General features: G+C 46.2%; 2 protein-coding genes across 5 annotated transcripts in view; one reads left to right on the top strand and one right to left on the bottom strand.

Moving 5' to 3' along the window:
* The window catches only part of mitfa (melanocyte inducing transcription factor a), a 33,768-nt gene extending 22,690 nt beyond the window's left edge, over positions 1-11,078 (bottom strand). For 2 of the 4 annotated variants that reach the window (XM_072714987.1, XM_072714990.1), the window contains exons 1-3: positions 10,863-11,078; positions 1,520-1,639; positions 1,119-1,233 (exon numbers count right to left, since the gene is read on the bottom strand). In XM_072714987.1, coding sequence (XP_072571088.1) covers positions 1,119-1,233; positions 1,520-1,543 — 139 coding nt within the window. In that variant the 5' untranslated portion in view covers positions 1,544-1,639; positions 10,863-11,078. The remainder of the gene's footprint in view (positions 1-1,118; positions 1,234-1,519; positions 1,640-10,862) is intronic. The other 2 variants (XM_072714988.1, XM_072714989.1) reach the window with 1 other exon arrangement.
* Positions 11,079-15,319: 4,241 nt separating this feature from the next.
* The window catches only part of frmd4ba (FERM domain containing 4Ba), a 44,139-nt gene continuing 37,294 nt past the window's right edge, over positions 15,320-22,164 (top strand). Inside the window, exon 1 of the mRNA XM_023793987.2 lies at positions 15,320-15,625. The gene's annotated coding sequence lies outside the window, so the exon portion shown is untranslated. The remainder of the gene's footprint in view (positions 15,626-22,164) is intronic.

Below are 22,164 nucleotides of genomic sequence, written 5' to 3'. Positions count from 1 at the left end.
CATTCAGTAGCATAGTCCATGTCTCTGTGGTTGGGGGCGGGGAGGGGGGGGGGGGTAAGCCAGAATAAGATCTGAATTCTCACTTTCCATGTTAACAGTGTATCAGGGTGGCGCTGCAGTTACTGAGTACCACAGTCATGCGTTGGCATCTTACAGTATGACAGCTATTAAAGGTATCCTGGCATAAATAGGAAAATAAAGATGATCTGAGTCGCCCTTACAAGCACACCAGGGCCCTATTTATAGCCAGAAGCTTCCGCATTCAGTGCTGCTTAGCTGTGAGGTCAACAAGGGCACAAATGCCGCTCTATCCGTTAGCAGCGCCACAGTCCTTCCTGAGATAACCCCGCCTCTTCCTGTGTGAATATCAGGCTAACAGGTGAGAGGCTCTAAATCCGGCAATATCCGCGTGGCTGGAAGAGGCAGCCTCCCGAAGATCCTGCTGTGCGGTTGGTTTTGGTTTCGCGATTCCGATTTAACAGGTTTCTGCTAGCATGGTGTGGAGCTGCCAGCCCGTTCAGCAGCTGCGTTGAAGAGGCACAGAAACTCCTATAAATAGGAGTGGCCCCGCAGCGAGGCGCGGGCGGGGAATTTTCCATTTGGGGGCTCTCACCCGGGACACGCCTCCCCTTTGTTAGTAAACACAGCACTTGCCGGCCGTGACCTGGTGACCGCTCACTGCTGCAGGGGGCCGGTGAGCCGCCGCACAGCCCCCCTCGACACGGCCGAGCGACAATCCCTCTTTTTTGGCTAATTTTCCCATCTTTTTTTCCTCCCGGGGGGGTAACGGAGACAAACAGATGAAAGGTGACACCAGTCTTCGTACGAGGCTGCAAGTCTCTTCCACCGGCAAACTCGGGAATACCGGGAGACATTCACAACGCTGGAACATTCTGGCGAGATGACCTCCTGTTACATACCTACAGAAGTCGACTACTGCGTTTACGGTTTGTATGTTATTCTGAGAGAGACCCGGAGCCTTGCGCAATACCGCACCAACGCCGTATGCAGCAAGGGGTCAAGCAGTTACTGCGCGGTATAAATGACGGGGAGAGCAGAGCCAGGCATGCTGGACGGACACACGCAAGGAGAGACGGACACCGAGTGCAAGTACTCACGGGGAGCGGCCTTGGAGTGTGAAGGGGACTCCCAGAGCCTCCATGTTCGCTCTGAAGGTGCTTTGTCAACCCTCGGGGGGCAGTGAAAGTCACAGTGTGTCAGCATAGCGTGTCTCTGTGTGCATGGGGGGGGGGGGCGCAATTCCAGAGAGGGCCTTAGCAACTTCAGTCCCAAAACAGTCTGAACAGTCCCAGCTGAGTAAGAGAGGAAGCTGACAGACTTTCTCAACGTACCGCCTACCCAGAGCCGAGTTACGTGCAGCACAGCAGGCTTAGATACATGACGCAATGTGTGCGAAAGCCCCGCCAGGGAAGCAGACCCCCAACACTCCGTTACCTCCTAAGCATGCCCTCTGCGTTTGTTCACTGCATGCAATTCATAAAACATAATGCTCACTTACCGTGCACATCGGTTTATACAGCATAACTGCCTACAGCTGTGTGCATTTGCCCTGCGATGGACAGGAATCCCATCCGGGGTGTCCTTGCCTCGCTCCCAGTGCCCCCAGCTCTCTGGGTCTCTGTAATGGGTAAGTGGTTGGAAGATTATCCGTAATGTGGAGCTCTTTCATCAGTCAGACACGGGAACGTGAAATGTGTGTCGGGAATCCCTGTCTCATCACACCATCCTGGATGTTTCTGCAATGACCTTGAGAACAGAGAAGCTCTACTTGCAGATCCAGGTAAAACCGGTGAGCAGCTGCCAGTCGGAAACACGTTACGGCACTGCGGAGTCACGCCTTTTAATGTCAAAGTTCAATAGCTACAGTCCTCTGACAGAGAGCCATCCTTGTATATCAAGTTTAAATGTTTCCTGTCAATTTTCCCACCGCAGAGATATTTCTGCTTAGCAATGGAGCCTGATATTGCCTTATTTATGCAGCCGCATATTTCGATACCCCAACAACCATTTTAGGCTCTAATTCTGGACTAAATTAGTCAGGTCTATTGTCTCCTTTTTGGTCAAATAATGTTATGAAATTACAGCCAATATCCTTAAATCGTGAGCTTGCATGGGGCCTTTCCTTGGTATTCAGTGTGGGTAGCTCTGCGGAAGTATTCAGAATAACTGGGGAGGAGTTACAAAGGGCCTGTGCACTCACACCTCGGGCAGCAGGAGTGAAGCAGTCTCTAAATGTTTTATTTTGGAGCCACAAATAATGGAAAACGAGGATGCGTTGTTACTCATATGGCCTGGTTTTATTGTGACTCATTCAGTCATCAAACCTACTTAATAAAGAACTAAAATGGACTGAAATACAGGACTGAGGAACTCTGGGTAGGTTAACAACACAAATGATGCTTTTCCACTGCCACCGAGAACCGAGTTGTATCTGAGCTGTACCGTGAACTGGCGCTTTTCCAGTATCCAAGTATCCGAGTGGTACCCACACTGACATCACCCTGCTTACTAGCAGGACTGAAAGCGTCACCAAACCAAGCTGGTTACATCGCCACCAACTGATTGGTTGAAATGCAGGAAGATATCGATGTTCTGCGCATGGATTATATAATGGAAAAAAGGGTATCATTCATCATTAGTAGTTTCGTACATCGCAATGTATTGATGCATTCCTCGTAACTCGGAACTTGGAAATTTCCAAACTCCTGAGTGCATAGAAAGCCCATGTCTTGTGACCCAACAATACCAGCCCCTATAGAACAGCTGAACTGAATGGATTTGTAATGCATACTTACACAAGCGAATTCCTCTAGCATTTAATGCTAACATAGCAGACGTGATAGCGGAATTAGCACACAGTAAATCATGATGTACACTGCGTGAACAGTAAATAAGTATCACTGTCCGTAATGCCCCCGACCCTAGTAAAAGAGCCAATAGTGTTGAGAGAGCCCCTGATTCAAAACTCAATATGTTTGGGTAGCTGATGGACGAGTGCTGAAGACCATTCGGGAGCTGAGACCTTGCGTTATCAGAAAACGAGTGCTGAAGACCATTCGGGAGCTGAGACCTTGCTTTATCAGAAAACGAGTGCTGAAGACCATTCGGGAGCTGAGACCTTGCGTTATCAGAAAACGAGTGCTGAAGACCATTCGGGAGCTGAGACCTGGCGTTATCAGAAAACGAGTGCTGAAGACCATTCGGGAGCTGAGACCTTGCGTTATCAGAAAACGAGTGCTGAAGACCATTCGGGAGCTGAGACCTTGCTTTATCAGAAAACGAGTGCTGAAGACCATTCGGGAGCTGAGACCTTGCGTTATCAGAAAACGAGTGCTGAAGACCATTCGGGAGCTGAGACCTGGCGTTATCAGAAAACGAGTGCTGAAGACCATTCGGGAGCTGAGACCTTGCGTTATCAGAAAACAGCCTTGGAGCATCAGCTTGTCCATAAATGTAGCAGGTCACTGCCGAAAAAATTTAGGGAAACCAGGAACAGCTGTCATGTTGTGAGAAGAACGAGAGAAAAGCAGGAAATAAATGCTTGCTTGGCGGGACACTGAGACACGCAGACCACAGGTCAGCAGCGGATGACAATCAGCGGCCGTTTTTGAAACTGAATGATTTTGAGTCAGCAATAAACCGCCACTTAGATTAGATTCTTCTTAAAACCTAAAAGCACATCACTGGAAAAATCTGCAGGTTTGCTCCAATTCACTGAATGAAGATGGGAACAGCGATTCCAACTATAAATATGTCTTTTTGATCCTGTTTCCTGCAAGCTACTTTACCTTACGCTTCTGTGAAAAATGCACGAGCATCTGTGTGTGCGTAATCTGCACGACTCCCCCAAATCAAACGGCCGAGCAGAGAGTCCATGCGTCATTCGTTATCTAATTACCTGAAAAGGTAAAACTTCTGCTGGTCTGTACAAAAATGGCCACTTATAAAAAGAAATAATTGTAATATTATTATACTGCACAGCTGAAAACATCTCAGAAGCTTTAATAAGTAACAGGGACTGTACTGCTGTATGTTAGCAATGCCAACTATATACACCTCATTCCTTTCCCATGTAACCTACTATAGCAAACATCTCCTAACCATCTGAGGAATATAAACACATCTAGAGCCAAGAGTATGAGCTCTGAAGCATGACGTGTCGGGCCCCAAGCACCTGCCGGCGTCAATCTGCCGCCTCCTCCTCCACCAGGCCTCCCCGGACAAACTACGCCTTCGCTGCGGAATTCTGGGAAGATCTTTCCTGAGAAAATGCTGACGGGGAATCGACTCGGTGAAGCTTGGAGCTCCCACGACAGGAATGACTGCCGCTTTGCACGTGTAAATCTGAATCTATAAATGAAAATGATAGCGGAAACACACTGGCAGTTAAGACGGACTAACAGACAGGGGTCTCCAGCTGCCCCAACCTGGGTTACCATCCGGGATTCACAGTCCTCAGCTGCTCTCCATTCACTGCCCCGCAAGACCGGCCATGTTTGTTTACCATTTGGCAATGACACATACTGAGACAAACTCCTGCCTGACCAAGTGACCTATTTACCTTCCCTGTCCTTCAGGCTGCACAGAGACCCCAGACAAACATACTTAACCAGGCATAAACAGCACAAGTAGAATGAAGTATCAGAGAACGAACGCCCCCAATTAAATGACAGCGTTCATTTAAATCACTCGCACAGCCAGACAACTATCCTGACAGCTGAGCACATAGAAAGCCCATGTCTTGTGACCCAACAGCTCCGGTCCTGAGAACTGGAACCTGTTGAGCGGCTCATCCCCAAGGCAAGGTCAGGTCTCAGTCATCCCCTCACTACCACCATCGGAGTCTGACATACAATGATAAAGATGATAATTATTATTATGTTATTATTATTGTTGTTATTCTTATTGTTACAGTAAAATGCCAAAATATTACACCATAATTGTGCACGACTCTCGCTCACACTTTGCTGCAGCAGACCCGTTATTGAACCATTGCCATCTGTTTGGTAATAATACTTGTTCAGCATAAGATCTCACTGCCAGCCACCCCAGAACCTCCTCTGGGTGCCCCCCCCCCACCCCACATGTACCTAACTGTGATTCCAGGCTGTGCAGTGCAGTATGTCTCACATCCTCACTGTAAGCCCTGATCCTGTTCCTTCTATCCTAACCCCCCTGTCTGTGCTCCCAGGCTGTGCAGTGTGTCTCACATCCTCACTATATGCCCCGATCCTGTTTCTTCCATCCTAACCCCCCTGTCTGTGCTCCCAGGCTGTGCAGTGTGTCTCACATCCTCACTATATGCCCTGATCCTGTTCCTCCTATCCTAACCCCCCCGTCTGTGCTCCCAGGCTGTGCAGGGTGTCTCACACCCTCACTATATGCCCGGATCCTGTTCCTTCTATCTTAACCACCCTGTCTGTGCTCCCAGGCTGTGCAGTGTGTCTCACATCCTCACTATATGCCCTGATCCTGTTCCTTTTATCTTAACCCCCCTGTCTGTGCTCCCAGGCTGTGCAGTGTGTCTCACATCCTCACTATATGCCCTGATCCTGTTCCTCCTATCCTAACCCCCCCGTCTGTGCTCCCAGGCTGTGCAGTGTGTCTCACACCCTCACTATATGCCCTGATCCTGTTCCTTCTATCTTAACCACCCTGTCTGTGCTCCCAGGCTGTGCAGTGTGTCTCATATCCTCACTATATGCCCTGATCCTGTTCCTCCTATCCTAACCCCCCCATCTGTGCTCCCAGGCTGTGCAGTGTGTCTCACACCCTCACTATATGCCCTGATCCTGTTCCTTCTATCTTAACCACCCTGTCTGTGCTCCCAGGCTGTGCAGTGTGTCTCACATCCTCACTATATGCCCTGATCCTGTTCCTTCTATCTTAACCACCCTGTCTGTGCTCCCAGGCTGTGCAGTGTGTCTCACATCCTCACTATATGCCCTGATCCTGTTCCTTCTATCTTAACCCCCCTGTCTGTGCTCCCAGGCTGTGCAGTGTGTCTCACACCCTCACTAGATGCCCTGATCCTGTTCCTTCTATCCTAACCCCCCTGTCTGTGCTCCCAGGCTGTGCACTGTGTCTAACACCCTCACTATATGCCCTGATCCTGTTCCTTCTATCCTAACCCCCCTGTCTGTGCTCCCAGGCTGTGCAGTGTGTCTGACATCCTCACTATATGCCCTGATCCTGGTCCTTCTATCCTAACCCCCCTGTCTGTGCTCCCAGGCTGTGCAGTGTGTCTGACATCCTCACTATATGCCCTGATCCTGGTCCTTCTATCCTAACCCCCCTGTCTGTGCTCCCAGGCTGTGCAGTGTGTCTCACACCCTCACTATATGCCCTGATCCTGTTACAGGCTCCTTTGTACATAGCACCAAGCAAACCAGAAAACATCCTTATATATCGATGGTGAATAAAGTTGTTTCTAATTCAGTGACATTAAGATACTCCTATTCTAAGTGCTGACATTTACTAATAAATGTTAAGGCCCTTTACACCCCAAACCACACAAAAGCATGTTTCATTCAAATGAAGGCTAGCAGCAGTTAGCGCTCGTTAAATCTTGCCGGCACATATTGAGGGTGATTCTTCTCAGCATACATAAGGGACGAGGTCACATGGGGAATGCGGATGGGTGGATAACAGAGAGCATCCCTGCACGGGTGGGGGGCAGCACGCGTTTGCAAACAAAGCCGCGTCTGTGTGTCGGGGTTACCGCGCGGTAACGGGGCTGACGCCATGCGCAAGGCGCCGAGGCTGGACTCCCGCGGGCACCGTGCGGAGCCATGCACAATCCATCCAGGTGCTTCTGCCGGACGCTGAAATCGGCATCCCAAAGTCTTGCTCCACACAGGAATCAGACGGCTTAAGTAACTAATTTTCGCCTAGTTAACAATTGCTTCACATCTATTATACACAAATCTCTCTCTTGGAATTAGAACCCACAACCATAAGGTTCGGAGTCCATGTCCTTGGCTGATCCATTTCCTCCTACAGACACGATCCCAAACGCACCCGAACGGAACACCTCGAAGGAGGCTGCTATCTCCCGATGTAAAACCCAGCAGGACCCAGTAAACCAGTTAAAAATTTCATTGTACGATCTCACCCTCTATTGGTAAATTAAAACAAGCTGTTTCACGCCATTACGCCCGTTAACATCAGAAAGTGCAAGCTCTCGCTTTCTTTTCTAAATTTATATGGCTAATTAGCGCTGCGCGACTATACTCGGTGCTTATTTTACAGAGCGCTACCTTCCCAAGATAGTAACATTACGCTGCTTTCCAGTTCGCCCAGGTTTATCTTTCCTGTTTTCTCTATGCACGGAGAGGTACGCGTGCTCCACTCTGCCGTCCACCAACCCCGAGGTTAGTAGGTTCCATCCTCAGGATCACACTCATTTACCCGTAAACAATGCTTATTATCTCCGGAATTCAAGGCAAACGCCTGGCCAGTAACACTAAATCTCTTCCTAACATTAAATACACTTACTGACGCACAACAGCCTGCACTTCAAGGCCTCGTTATTGTCCCAGGAATGCAAGCCGCTCTTTATGTATCTCACTGGCATTAAGGCTACCTATAGCTTCAGTCCAACTTGAACTGCGACCCTGGGTGTGCTTTAGAGCGGCACGTCTCAATTAAGCAATTTTGTGGGGGGGCGTAAACTCAAAACAAGTACTGTAGATGATGATTATGATCATAAATCCACGTCTGGAAGGAGAACCTATAGCGTGCTGGTTTGCTCATTTGCAAAAACCTAGCAAACTGCAATTACATAATTATCATTGTATATTACAGGTCCCCGAAACACAAGCCTAGCCGCCACCTAACCCACTCCATATGAGCTCAACAGTGTTCACTTTTCATGCAGACCCTTTTACAAAATCCTGTAAATACAGCAAATAGGGGGTTATTATATGCATGTATAAAATGAAAACAACTGATCATGAACACATGGCCATGCTGCGTGTGTGATCGGTCATTCAGGATGCGGCCTCAGTCCTACTTAATGCTGGGCTAAACGGCTGATGGCCACCCGCACGACAACAGAACCCCGACAAGCCGTCCGGACGGATCGCGGTCTCCGGCGCGGTACCATCTACCGGGAAGCTGTATCCATACCAGGCTGAGAGGAGGTCGCCAGCCGAGCTTCCTCTAGTATTATGTGTAGATAAGCTACTACAACATCAATTACCTGGAGGATGCGAACTTGTTTTCACGAACCCCGAAAAGCACTTCGTTTTCACTCTGGGGATTTTCAGGAAGTCTCATATAGGCCTCCTGAAAATATATTGATCTCTGAAATGAGATTTAAATGTGACTGCAATTTACATAAAACCTTTTACTTTTCTATTTAGGCCTACGTTTATTAACCCTTTTCACCTTTTTTTCCATTTTTCTCACATACGATAACTGTCCTGGAAGAAACACAGTGATCATCGAGTTAAACAATCTCAGTTTATAAACTAGGTCGTTCTAAAGTACGGCAGCACTTATATTAAGGAATTAAGTTATTACCCGATAACTGAGAAGATGAATATTTTTTTGACTGATCCGCGAAGTGCAAAGCGGTAACATATGCCCCTTCGTCACTGTTCTCACACACGGATAAAGCAGAAGCATGCAGGGGGATGCCGAGTCCAAAACAGCCCAAAAAGGATTTAAATAGAAACCAGAAGTGGCAAGATATGTGTCAGAAGAAATTCAACACCATTAAATCTCAAGATATATATATACGTTAGGATTACAAACCCCAGGCCACACTCCCTGTGGGGAGCGACTGCTTTAAATGTTCCCAATATGAAAATGAAGAGAAGCCGCCTTATACGGGACAGAAACAGCGAGCAGTGCGCTCGGATATATTTATCAAAAAGTAAATATCAAATTAATTATACTAACAACATCCAGCACTTTAGCAAGAATTCTAAGCATTGTTTCCAGTCCTGGGCTTCGTGAAATAACTCCTCAGTATTAGAAAGAATGATTACATTAAATGTATAAATAGCATTAATAAAGCAGCGTGACAGAAAACACTGTCAGTGGAACTGATGAGTACGTACGTGAAAATTAGTTAGGCGCCAGCTCCCCACTAATATTAGAAGGTACTATTTCACACGAAATGCATTAAAATATGGAATTATTTACTGAGTGAGGGGGCGCAGTGGGGCAGCACATCGAGCGATTTGTTATAATACAGGATGAAGGACCGTGCAGAGAGTAGACGCAGCGGGGGGTGACGAATGGGGAGGTATTCCCGGCGATCTGCCCATTTACACATCTGGATCTCGAGAGCTGGTGCTGCTGAAAGCAGGGCGAGCAGGGAAGCTTCACGGCAAAGATAATCATGCCACCGGCCGTGTAGCTTACGCGGGAAACACCGGAGCTGGTGGGGGGGTCGCAAAGCGGAGGATGATCGACGGCTACCGAAGCGCAGGGCGCGTGGGCGTGTCCCGTGCACTCGGACTCCGAAGCAGATCAACAGAAAACAGTAAAAATTAAAAAGCAGGACGTCGACCCAGATATGCTGTTTAATACCATGTTTTACATATCCTTAGGGAATGAATGTCAGAAGGCGAAGGGGGCTTTACGCAGGCCTTGCTTGTACGTATTTAGGCCTTTTCTGTGTTCTGTTGTTTTCTGGACTGTTCTGCACTTTTAACTACCAATAAACTTTTCCCCCTAGGAAACAGTGGTAGCGCTTCAGAATGCACAAAAACCCCATTCAGTTTTTAACAAGTAACAGCGTAACGTAATTTACTAAGCAAGGAATTGGCTTCCCGCCATATGTGCTCACGGATCCAATACAACTCCGCAGTTCGAATGCACCGTATTTCAAATCTGCACCGCAGAAGCGCATCTAAATTGTATTTGCGTGTTATTTGAATGTACAGCATAAAGCAGTTAGACGGGCGCAGTGTAGAGGCAGGAAAGCAGATGCGCCGCTTTCCTTTGCGCACATGCTCACACTGTCCCTCCATGCCTCCAGTGCATTACGTTGCGTTTTCTTTTCTATGGACTCGGTTTAGTGTTGCACATTTATGCAGCTGGGTATCGAGCGGAAATATGCATTTCTATGCTTCGGCCTACAGGGGTCCATCTCATTATTAGTTTGCCTGCTATACCGCACTCTTACAAATTATAATCATATTATTAAAACATTGGATACAGTTGTTTGTTCGTTTAACAAATCAATTTGAAACAAGAAATTAATGGACATAAAAGTAGGCCTACCCAAATAAATGTCAATTATTATTGTTGTTGTTAATAAAATTCAGCAAGACACCATCAAACTAAAAGCGGTGTAAGGCAAAGGTCTTGACTGTTTGAATATATCGTGAAGTTTAGACTTAGAATAGGCTATTTAAAAACATATATATTTAGATTTTAAATTTTTAAGAAAGTAGCATTCAGAAAACATAAAAAAAATTTAAATATATTTTAAAGTACAATTCCGGTTATTAGGTGTATACTTGTATAACTTTTTGACTAAATGAAAACAAATCAGGTATCCCTTTTAATATAAAGGCGCTCCGTACAATAAACTTATAAAACGGACGCAGAGGAATTACAGGCGATTGCGCGGATATAAGCGCACTGGGAAGCGCTTCCTTACAGCGTGTAACTGTAATGTTGACACACAGTCCTTACGGAATAACAGCGCCGCAGACATACGACACCTATAGGAAAACCCGTTTTATTGAACCCCGATCCCATCGGAGTGCGATCCAAGCAGTGACAGGGCGCCGAGCCGCCTCTCCTCACATTTACGCGTGGGACCAGCCGGTTAAAGCCCGCCGCCCAGCCGTAGAGCTAACATGGCACTGCGCACTAACCTGTTCAGAGGCTGACTTTTCAGCTCGTAGTAGGTCTTTGGCTCCTCCTGAAAGTCCTCGCCCACTTCAAAGTCTGGTACGATCCCCGATTCGGATTGCATCCTTGCCGCTGTCAAAGTGAAAAGTTTCGCCGATGCCGATTTTAAATGTTAGGTAACAAATGTTGCAAGTGTCAAGCTCGCAGTACCAGGCGTTACGATTGCTACGCCGCGTCTTCCCCACCACTAGATGGCGCACCAGTGTTTAGAAAGTGTAGTTTATAATGCGCGAAAAAGACCGCTCGTAAAGCTGAATGTGGCAGTGGAAAAACTACAAGTACCACAAATGCAAAGAAGCACATCTGTTTCGTCAGCGAACACTTGGTCTGCTGTTTCGGATAGAGTGCAATCCGACTGTCAGCAGCTTTCTTTTTGCCCCAATAGTCCCTGGAATTTTACCTAATTTCGTTACTTGGCAGCATCCCTGCTGGATAATGATGTCTTTGAGAATTTACTGTTATTTCTTAATTAAATAAGGAAAAGGTTGGGAGCCATGCAACGTATCTGGATAATTTATTTCTTAGGTAACACCGAAGTTAGGCTATTTATAGCTGCCTACCAAATATCAGTGCGCAGAATGTAAGAATATAATACATGGAACATGACTAGCCTATATATGATCTCTAGAACATGAGATTTTATTTCAATTTATCGTTAAAATCTCAAAGTGCGTCTAAATCATTTTACTAATTTCTAAGTTGAGTGAATCAACCAGATTTTTATTTACGGAACTTCGTAGACTTTAATCGCAATGAGATTGGAATAAAATAAGTTAAACAACTTAATGGTTTTTGTTTTGAGTGAAAATATATTTAAAAATAATAATAATAATTGCGAAATCACAGTCTTTAAAAAATCCAGAAATGTCGAGGACGAACCGTGACCCAGATAACATATTCCAGACGGACAAGTATAATGAAATGGGAATAGTCATGTCCGTTGTTAAGGCTTCGCATTCATAATAAGAAAACGGCACATTTTGAAGATGGTGCGGTTCACTGTTTTATTCTCTCAGGATTCCATCCATCCCTCTTCAATACAATTTAACCAGTTCACGGGGTCACATTGACCTCATGCAAAGTTATGTCCGCTGTCATCCATGTGCGTGAGCCAAAAAGGATTCTCACCTTTTAAGCTGATATAAATTTAGCAGAATTTGGATGACAGTAGTGGAAAATGATTTAAAAATTTCTGTAGGCACGTACGTAACAGATTACGCAACACAAATGAAGAAATATCACATGGATACTTAATGTGGACCACACCGAAATGTCACAGCATCCAATGTATTTTCTCCTTCTCGTCATACTGCCACCTATAGGTGTATTTTTGTGGTGCGTATTTTAAATATCCCAAGTCAGCTGCGAGTGCAGTAGTATAAAAACTTCCTTCCGTAAGGCGGCAGTGTAAGACAAAAAACACATAAACTCAAACTCACACATACAGCCCTCGTTTCTTTGTTGAATTCATTACTCGGTTTTGTCCTAAAACATGACGATATGAAATGGGTGAGACATTAGCCACTAGTCCCAGCTCCGAATGAGAAACTGAAATGTGGACTTATTAGGAGACTAGATAGTTTTCAGACTGCGTTATCATCAAAAAACGCCTAAATACTGTATAATTTGTTACATGCGTATTATATGTTAAATATAATTATATTTTCATTCTGTTTATTTTGCTAAAGGCAGTTTGATTTGCAGATCATCACCATTTTCTTTCGTCCATTTAAATACCTAATTGTAGATTTAGGGTGAGTGTGATCCAGATCTTTTTAGCTAGATCTTCTTCATGGCCACCACCTAACCGGTGCTGGAACTGTGAGAATGCAAAACTAATCCAAGACTACCTGGAAGATACTTCTATATCACATTTATGATGCGAGGTACAACAGCAGGGGCCTTTATCACGAAGCAAGATTTCTTGCTTAGCCACTGGCTGGATTTAAGGTAGTGTGGGCTGACCTGTAATTGAATGAAGATGAAGTCTATTTAAACCGGGGTACCCTAAATCTGACAGGTTATCCACAGAACAGCTGGATGCTTGGACACCAGCCCCTTAATTACTTTGCGGACATTTTATTGCGATGCTTAACAAGAGCTGGAATTTGTAGAGCTTCTACTCAAACGAAGCTCTTTCACTTTTCAGCAGATATCGCACCCGCGTCACATTTATCCGGACTCCGCGAGCCCAGTGACACTCCGGTGCCACGAGACCCCCCCCCCCCCCCCCCCCCAGATGAGTCGCTTCAGCAGGCACCTCCGGCACTTCGTCCCACTTCCCGTCCAGCTCGCCTGCGCGCTTCATCCTTGACCTCCTTTAGGTTTTGACAAATGGCACACAAATGACCTTTTCCCGTGCACAACGCGACCTGCGCCTTGCCAGCCCAGTGCAAGGCCGAGCCAGACCTGTCAGGGAACCGTGCTTATAAGCGCCCAGCCAAAGAAAGCTAAAATATCCAATGAAATCATACAAACAGTGCCTTGATCTTCGATAAATATTACTCTCAGTGGGATCCCACTAACATGGTTTCCGGAGAATACTGCACGGAATAAAATTAATAATGAGTCTCAAAATAAGAACCACCCGAAAATATGCTATAGCAAGTAATGAGGTCAGCAGCCGGTCTGGCGGTTAAGGAAATTTATTTGTGAGCGAAAATATTCTCTGTCAGAAATCCCAGGTGAGAAGCTGCTGTTGAAAGACAAAAGCACTTAACATTATTCTTCCGTTCAGTTTAAATATATATACTGCGCAAATGGCTTGAATGAAACGAATGACATTGACAGTACTGATATACACAAGGCGCATAAATCTCTAAGCAGAACCTAACAGTAGCTATACAGACTATACAGTGCACAGTTCACTGAGAAGAATATCAGTAGGCTACAAATCATTATAGCTACAAATAGGTAGCTTAGCTCGGATCTGCCTTATGCTTCGGAGATAATTGCCTCTATCCATATGCTCTAGAGCTAATTGGCTTCACACTCAGAAGCGAAACATTTTGTTTCAGTTGTAAAGTAATCAACATGACAGTGTGTCAGGTGACATGGTGGTTGAGGTCTTTTAATGTGAAGGTTGCCGGTTCACGTCCCAGGAGGCTTCCTGCTCTGGGGCGAACTGGCCCAGTCAAGTCCGCAGCTTCTAATCACTTCGGCCGAAAACATCAGCAAAGCAAATAAACAACAATGAGCTAAAGATTACAGCACAAAGGTGGCATCGCGCAACGGCCGGCGCTGCGCAGGCAGAGCTGCCGCCTTCCTGGCTTTTGTACCAATCTTAACGAGGTTTGAGGAACCTAATGAGATGTTAATTGAAATTCATCAAAATGGGATTGGGGGATGGGGGGCATCCCCCGGGGCAAATCCCTTAATGTCGCGAGGAAGCCATCTTGCCATGCATCACACCAATCAGTCGCTTAGACACCAACAATAAGCTTTTCCTTTAGGGATGGAAATAAGCAGCGCGATTAACTTTCCGTGGGTGCCTGTAATGCACAATATACCCCGTGCCCCCCACCTCCCCAGCCATGTGCCCCCCCCCCCAGCTCACCCAGCCCACTCCCCATTGTTCGGCGGGCTTTACTGCCATCGTGAGTGACACGCCCATCCTTCCCCATTCACAGGCGCTGCTCTTTGTTTGTGCGACCTGCCATTTTACAGCCCATAAGTCTACTTTGCTACCGAGCTCAGATGATGGTCAGGCTCATTACCTGCCCCGCACATCTGCATACACTCAGCCCCGGTTTCACTGAGTCAAACTCATTAACACTCCAGTAAAACATTTTGTGAAAAACACATATTCAATTATTTTATTCAGCATTAATGCTCAGCTACTGTTTATTTACTACAGTGTACTGACTGCATAGATGCTACTGCGCTTTTGTTAGTGTAGTCGCTATTTTTGTATCTAGTATTGTATAGTTATAGTTTTCTCTTGTTATGATAACTTATTATGTATCAGTTATCCTTGCCCAGACTGTTGTGAGGCAGCCAATACTGGCAACCGCGGTGAACTTTCCTTTCAAATGAAAATTGACACTTGAATCTAAACGTGTAATAAAGTCTGTCTGTTGGCACAAGAGTGATCACGTGACCGCAGTTATGTTTTAGGCAAACACACGTGTAGAATCCGCACTTCTGCTTTTCACCATGACAGGATGACAGTTGTCCATTTAATTTATTTAAATGACGTCCTTGTTTTTAAGAAATAGGTCTATCGTTACAACACACTTTATTGCAGTATTAAAAATGCAGCATCGCGTATTGATATTTTATTAACATTTTATTTCTTTTCATGATTCTGGGAATCTTTCAAAGTGGTGTAATCCCAAACCAGCACGGCACATCATCATCAGCCTGGCCTCTTGAGAAGCCGCAGCCGCTCCGGCGCTGGTGCGGGTGTAAAACAGTCCTGCTCCTTCACACAGGTCGGATTGTGCATTTCCGTGCAGCAGCCTGGCGTGCAGTCCGGACCCCGAAAGGTGTCGGGGGTGGCGGCGCTAATTTGATCGGTAGCCGTATCTCGGGCTGCCAGACAGACAGCAGGCGAGGCGTGGTATGCGGACGGGACCGGTGCAGCGCCGCTTCCTGCTACCACGCAGAGTCGCTCACTTTCCGCGTTTGTAGACGGCGATTCTGGTCAACGGGGATTTAAAGGCGTTCCTAGTCCCGGTAAAAGATCCGATAAAATTCAGGAGGTGGATATACAGATAAAGGAGAGGTGAGCTTTTGTTGCATGTTCTACTATTTAAATATACATTGCGTTTGACATATACTGTCAGCATGTCAGCACGATATAGAAAAATGTGTTATTTATGAGCGATATCTGCTCACAGACATAAGCGCTTTAATATTTTGCGCATTGCTTACAGTTAATTTTTAGCGAACATGTTGGGTGAAGTAATAACGCCGTATAACGCCGAGACCGAGATCCGCACCGAATCCTTAAGGATCACCCAGATGACTCATTCTTTGCATTTTGCTGTGTTTGCATTCGTGTTGATGCCTTTTGTCATAAATCTGGAGAAAAAAATACGTGAGTGCCACTCCTGTGTAGCATGCGTTTGGCCTGCCTTTGTTATGACAGTAGGCTGCCCTTACCGGTACAGCCGCATATGCTCCCGTTACTATTAACTAACTGCATATCTGGCTGCTGCGCCTCCTTTGCTCGTTAAATAACCATTATTTGTTAGGCTTGGCCGGTCTCGCATATCCGCGCCACATTCAGCGTCCATCGGACACATTTCCCCGTCTGTATGTCTGTAGGATGATGAGGCAAGCGGCCGTTTCCTTGTGATTGTCGTTTCTTTGTGGGCTCTAACCAGTTGCGATCGCCTGTAGCACACTTAGTTTTACAACTTAACCAGACACGTTTGTGTCCTGTGATTAATATGTCCCAGGTTATCACATATGAAATCGTAGCGTTATTGTGGCTGGTCAGATATCATCACATTAAATGGCTTGTAATTATATTAACTGTCACACTTCGTGCAATTGATTAGTCATGTAATTGTCGAAATGTATTAATTCTAATGAATGTAGCCTAAACTTAATATACTTGATACGTTTTAATATTTTAATTGGCTCACTGCAACAAACCTATCTTGTCAGTACAAATTGACAAAATACTGGGGTTACATTTTCATAAAAAATGCAACATACGTGCAGTGAATGAAAACGGAAGATCTCCCGGAGGCGGTGTGTAAATTTCTAATAACTGTCTGGTTCATCGAATTACAAAGCAGGTCTCATTGCATAGTGAGCAAGGGCAGATCACAGCACCTGTAACGAGTGATTGTCCCACTTCCATTGTTGGCTGGGGGGGCGAACGGGCCGCGTGTGGCAGATTTATGGTCAACTCCTGTTTTCCTGTAAACACACACGGGATGTGTTGATTAACAACACCCTAGACGTCGTGGGATACAGAAAAGCACAGGACTTAAGGACTAGGGTCCGGAAAAGTAGTTTTACAACTTCACTTTGGGTTTTCCGTTTCCTGGAATAAAAAGTACCCAGCCTGTGTAAGTTTTGCGTTTAGTGTGTCTACTGCTTTGCCTAAGACTTAGAGGAAACTCAAGGAAACACGGTCATGCAGCTTTTCACACTTAAAAGAACAAAATACTAAAAGACCACAAAAAAAGTGTGTTTAATGAATTTTCTGTTTTGATATGGTGTGTCGGTTCCATGAAACAGGGTCCTCAAAAATCTGTGTGTGTTTTATTGTAATATTTTTGTTGTTTATTCTGCTTAGACATATGAGTAAATTCTGAGCATATTTCTCGATTGAGGATTGATACAGGGAACAGGAGCTTGCATGCTTACAGACACCCACACGCACACATGGTGGTTTCCAAAGCTAAGCGGAGCAGCCCCGTGTTGAGCGTTTGGGTGTTTTTAATGAGGTCAGCGGTTCGATTCAGCACAGCCATTAGCTGTCCGGGAAGGGTCCATCAACGGCCCCGGCCAGCAGGATGAAGAGTTATCTGCCTATTGTAGCGGATTAATGGGTTCGTCAATATAACACTTTTAAAGGTACATGTACCATCAAACGAGAAATGCCTTTAAGGGCGAGTCGGAACACGGTAGAACCTCAGTTCTGTTCCGGATTTAATTGTGAGTAGATTCATTTCCACATAGCAATTTTGTAAGACATAGTGATTCAGTAGTCGGCCCAGATACAATGAGTAAGCTGACACGGCACCCTGAGTAATGTGCACATCCTGAATTCTCCAGCCGGCCTGTTTTCCCCTTCCCATACAAATGTGTAGCTTGGCTGCAGCAGGGAGAAAAACCTGCTGATGTGAAACTGCCTTACGTTACGCCTGAAAATCTGCTTCTACTGTATCGATTGCTCAGCTGGGTGCGTTCGGTAGGTCCTGATACAATGCAGGCCTGCATTATCTCAGCCTGGATCGCTGCCTGTTACGGGTTTGAACTCCAAAGGAGTGTAAAGTGCTGGTGTGTGGCTGCAGGGGAACGTGGGCTTCATAGCAGCTGTGTTGGTGCATGTGGGGGCCCTAAGAGGTCTGGGAATCAGATTAAAAAAGGGGCTACAAGTGAGTCAATGTGTCATAGCTGTGCTCACATCTGGGGGCAGGGGGGGGGGGGCTCGACAGCAGCGATGTGGCTTATAGCACAATGACACAGGCCGTATTTTACAGTCACTGTCGCTTTCTGGGGGCTTCTGCTGCTGAAGAAAACTTGTAAGGTTCAACAGAAAGTGCATGAAGTGATTAATTGAGGGATTTGTTTAGTTACTTAGTCACTTCACCTGCTTTTTCAGGTGTGATACAGCACTATTTATAGCGCTTTTGGAAATACACAGGACCGTGGTCCCGGGGGACCGGATCTTGGTTCCCCTGTCCTCCACAGAAACCCAGGAAATGACACAACAAAAGGCCGGGGGGCACTTTTTGGAAAGCCGTTCTAAGGTGTGCTTTAAAGCCCAAGGACGATCTGCTGCTGTTTATAAAGCAGACTGAATCCTTCAACATGGCAGCATCCTGGTGGGGATCCCACAAACAGCAATCCGGCGTTCCGGCTCGCCGCTGGCATGCAGACGGGCAGCCGCTATACCATGAGAGGAAATCCTGGATGGAACCGACTGATGTGTAGTGACAGGATGGAGACGGGAAAATGAGCCCCGTCAAAGGCAGGGTGGCCTTCTCACCCTCCACGGAACTGGAGGTATTGTGCTGAAAAGGAAGGGCTATCTCTCCTATACAGGGTAGCCATGCACAACAGGACTCTGGGCAAAGAAAAACAGTCTCAGTTTACATCCTACAATTCAACATCACATCTGAAATGACACATACAATACTATAACCTGTTTCTGTAGCTCAAATGCTATCAAATCAATGTTACTTATCAGTGTATTTTGGTTTTATATATATATATAATTATATTTATAATTATAAGCCAAAAGAACTTTAAAATGAGGGATACCTGACTGAGCCTGGTGCAGAGTGTAATATACCACAGTGGTTTTGAAAGGAGAGTCAAAAACTGGACCAAAATCATTCAGGATATGGAGGGGCTCTGCGAGAGATTTCGGGCCCCATGACAGCATATCATATGGGGCCCCCAACCCACACCAATCCAGTTATGTTCCACTTTTTTTTAGGGCCCCTGGAGTTGTCCTAACTTTCACAGCATTACAACACCAGGAATAAATACCATGCATATAAGGCACAACACTCACCCCCCCCCCCCCCCCCCCATTTTGGCAGTGTGGTGTAGGTCAGGGCTATAAACATTCCTCTTCTCAGCAGGAACTGAGAGACTTGGTGTTTTTGATAAAAGAGTTAAATGGTTTGAACATGGGATGAAAACCTCTTTCGTTCTTCAAAAGCCTTGGCAGAAATTCATCTTTCAGATGCATAATGATCCAAATCACATGGCCAGAGCAAAACTGTAGCAGTTTTAGAAAGCAAACGTCCTTGGACGACCCCTTCTGAGTCTCGGCTGAAATCTACCGAGCTGTAGACCACATGTCTGTCCCAAGCAACTCGAGAGCTTCTGAGCAGATCTGCCCATGCAAACATGCAAAATTCACCTGGAGCCAGACTGCAGACTCCTGCCAACTGTCACTCCAGCAGGCAGTGATATAAACTCGGGTGGCAGAGTGACTCAGTGTGCAGCGCTGTCGTCTCACACCCCCATGGATGGGATTTTGATTGCTGTCCCTGCACTGCGTGTGTGCCAGGTGGGACAGCAGCTTAGAACTCTCTGATGGGAAGGTTGCTGGATCCAGTCCCACGGCCTCCTCTGGGCCCTTGTACATTGCTTTGGATTAAATGCTCTTCCTGGGCTTGTGTGGGTCTCCACCATGAACTCCTCTGGCACAAAAGCATGTGCTCAGGCAAACTGGTGACTGGCGCAGTGCCACTGGTCATGGACGTGGGCTACATACCGCTTTCACCCAGAGTACTTATGCAAACAGTTCCTTTGAGCATTTTTGCCTCTTTTCCAGTATTTGTTGAAATTTAGTGTGGGTCAACATTGACAGGCGTAACAATGACCATCTATTAATATCAGTTAATTGTTTGTACCCTTAAAAATATACCACATTAACCACAATCAGAGGGCAAATGTCCAAGACTCGATCAGCCCACGGGATACGTTTTCAAAAAAATGTCTGTAGACTTAGTGAGTTTTGGATATTTCGTTAAAATTCTTCTTTGGATTATATGAGGACTGAGTGAGTTTCAGATCCCAAAACCGTAACTGGCTTCTGGTCCTGCCTTCAGTTATGTTTAATAAAATTACTGATTGTATAGTTGTACATTAGACATTGCTTTGGTTTTTCAAATATTAAGCTAGTCTATTTTCTTCATGAAACAGAGGAATGTATGAAGGACACCATGAATCTGACCAAAAGTGTTATAGGAACTACCTGTTAGGATAAAATGCATGTGTACAATGTTCATTTTGCAGCTTTGATAACAGAGAGTACTGGTGTGTCATAAAAGGTATTAGCTAATGAAATGCGGAGATGTACTACCTGTATATGCATGTTTACGCTTATGTGCTTTATCTCTGCCGATGTAGACAGGATGGGTGCGTGTTTGGGCAATTTCTGGGCCGTGAGCTTGGAGCCAGTTCTCAGGCCAGACCACTCTGGCGGGTCAAGCTGTCTGGGCCTGAGAGTCGCCGCTGCACTTAAGCACTACGAGGTGCCAGCAGTACCTCAAGGGGGGGTCAGCGTGTGTGTAATCGGAGGCCTCCGACCCCCCCCCCCCGTCTGTTTCCACGTCAACGCTGAACTCATTTAGAATTATATTGCCGGGAATCAACTGGAAATAAAAGGTGCGGAGGCGTGCAGATCCTCCCAATCCGCATGCTCTCCCTCGGCCACGAGAGAGGAATCTGGCAATTAGCCCTCTGCTAATCACCGTGCCCATGCACCGCCCAAACACCGCTAGCATTCATGCCTAGGATGCTGTGGGACGTGAATTTTAATGACGATTAAATGGATTTTATTCTGAGTCGGAGGTGGGGTTTGACACTGGGGACTGCATGTCCGGGTTTGCTGGCATGGAAACAACATCGGGCCTGTATAGATTTAAGCGGCACTGATTCCTGTGGCCCTTGGTCTGGAAACACAGCCAATCGATGCATCTCTGTGGTTAAAGTCCCGTGTGTGGGTTCTCACACGCCTGCTGCAGCTCCTCAATGGGGGGCATGAAATCTTCCAGGCAGACCATCCCCATCACCCTGAACCCCTTCAGCAAACCTGAATCAGTCCTGAGGAGTCTCGTCCGCTGCCTCTGTGGGCCACAGGAGGGCGCTAACTCGATCTGGTGTGTGTCCCAGGTTCTGCCTCCAGCCTGACTGGTCTGATTGGTGATTATTCATATGAACTGGCTGAAGTGGAATGACGTGAACAAGCTGTGAGGCAGGCAGCTGCTGTAACGTTACTGCTTGAGTAAGTGACCTGAAAATGAAGCGTATTGCAGTACCTGGGTAATTAATACCAGTGGGAATGAATTTTGGTCGGAGTCCCTCAGACACTCCGGGCTCCACTGAGACCACTCCGGCAGCCGTCCCGATTCCCGTCGTCCATCAGCGGCTGAGCCCCCAGGACCAGAGCACGCCCGGGGGGACCTGCGCTAGCTCCCTGGAGGCGGAGTCAGCAGTCACCTTCACATTGATGATGGCTGGCCGGGGCGCAGAGCTGCTGATGGGCGGAAATCACCGGCTTCACCGGGCTGGGATGGAGTTTGCTAACTTGCATCCCAAGAATGAACTTGGTGTGCAGTGAATCGTGGTTTTGCTCTCATTTGGTGAGGATGCAACTGATGTATCCTTGATGTTTGGGGTGGGGCAAGAACGTCAGGGGATTTTTATCGCCCCCTGTACTTCTGTTCTTGAGTTTTGAAGCTGGTCTTTGGCGATGGACGACGATTCACTAATAAATCACAGGGCCCTGATGGCATCTTACCTATAGTGTTAAAAGAGATGAGGGATATTATTTGCCGACCCTTAACATTACTGTTTCAAAAATCCTTATCTGAAGGTGTGGTACCTTCTGATTGGAAGCATGCCAGCATAACGCCCATTTTCAAAAAAGGGGATAGAAGTAATTTGTCAAACTATAGGCCAATCAGTCTAACTTGTATAACTGGTAAAGTTATGGAGGCTATAATCAAAGAGAAAATGGTAGATTACCTGGACTCAAATAACATTTTGAGGGATAGCCAGCATGGATTTAGGAGAGGTAGATCCTGTTTAACAAATCTGTTGGAGTTTTTTGAGGAA

Source organism: Paramormyrops kingsleyae, chromosome 8, assembly GCF_048594095.1.
Source record: "Paramormyrops kingsleyae isolate MSU_618 chromosome 8, PKINGS_0.4, whole genome shotgun sequence".
Lineage (NCBI taxonomy): Eukaryota > Metazoa > Chordata > Actinopteri > Osteoglossiformes > Mormyridae > Paramormyrops > Paramormyrops kingsleyae.
This window is presented reverse-complemented; position numbering and strand designations above follow the sequence as displayed.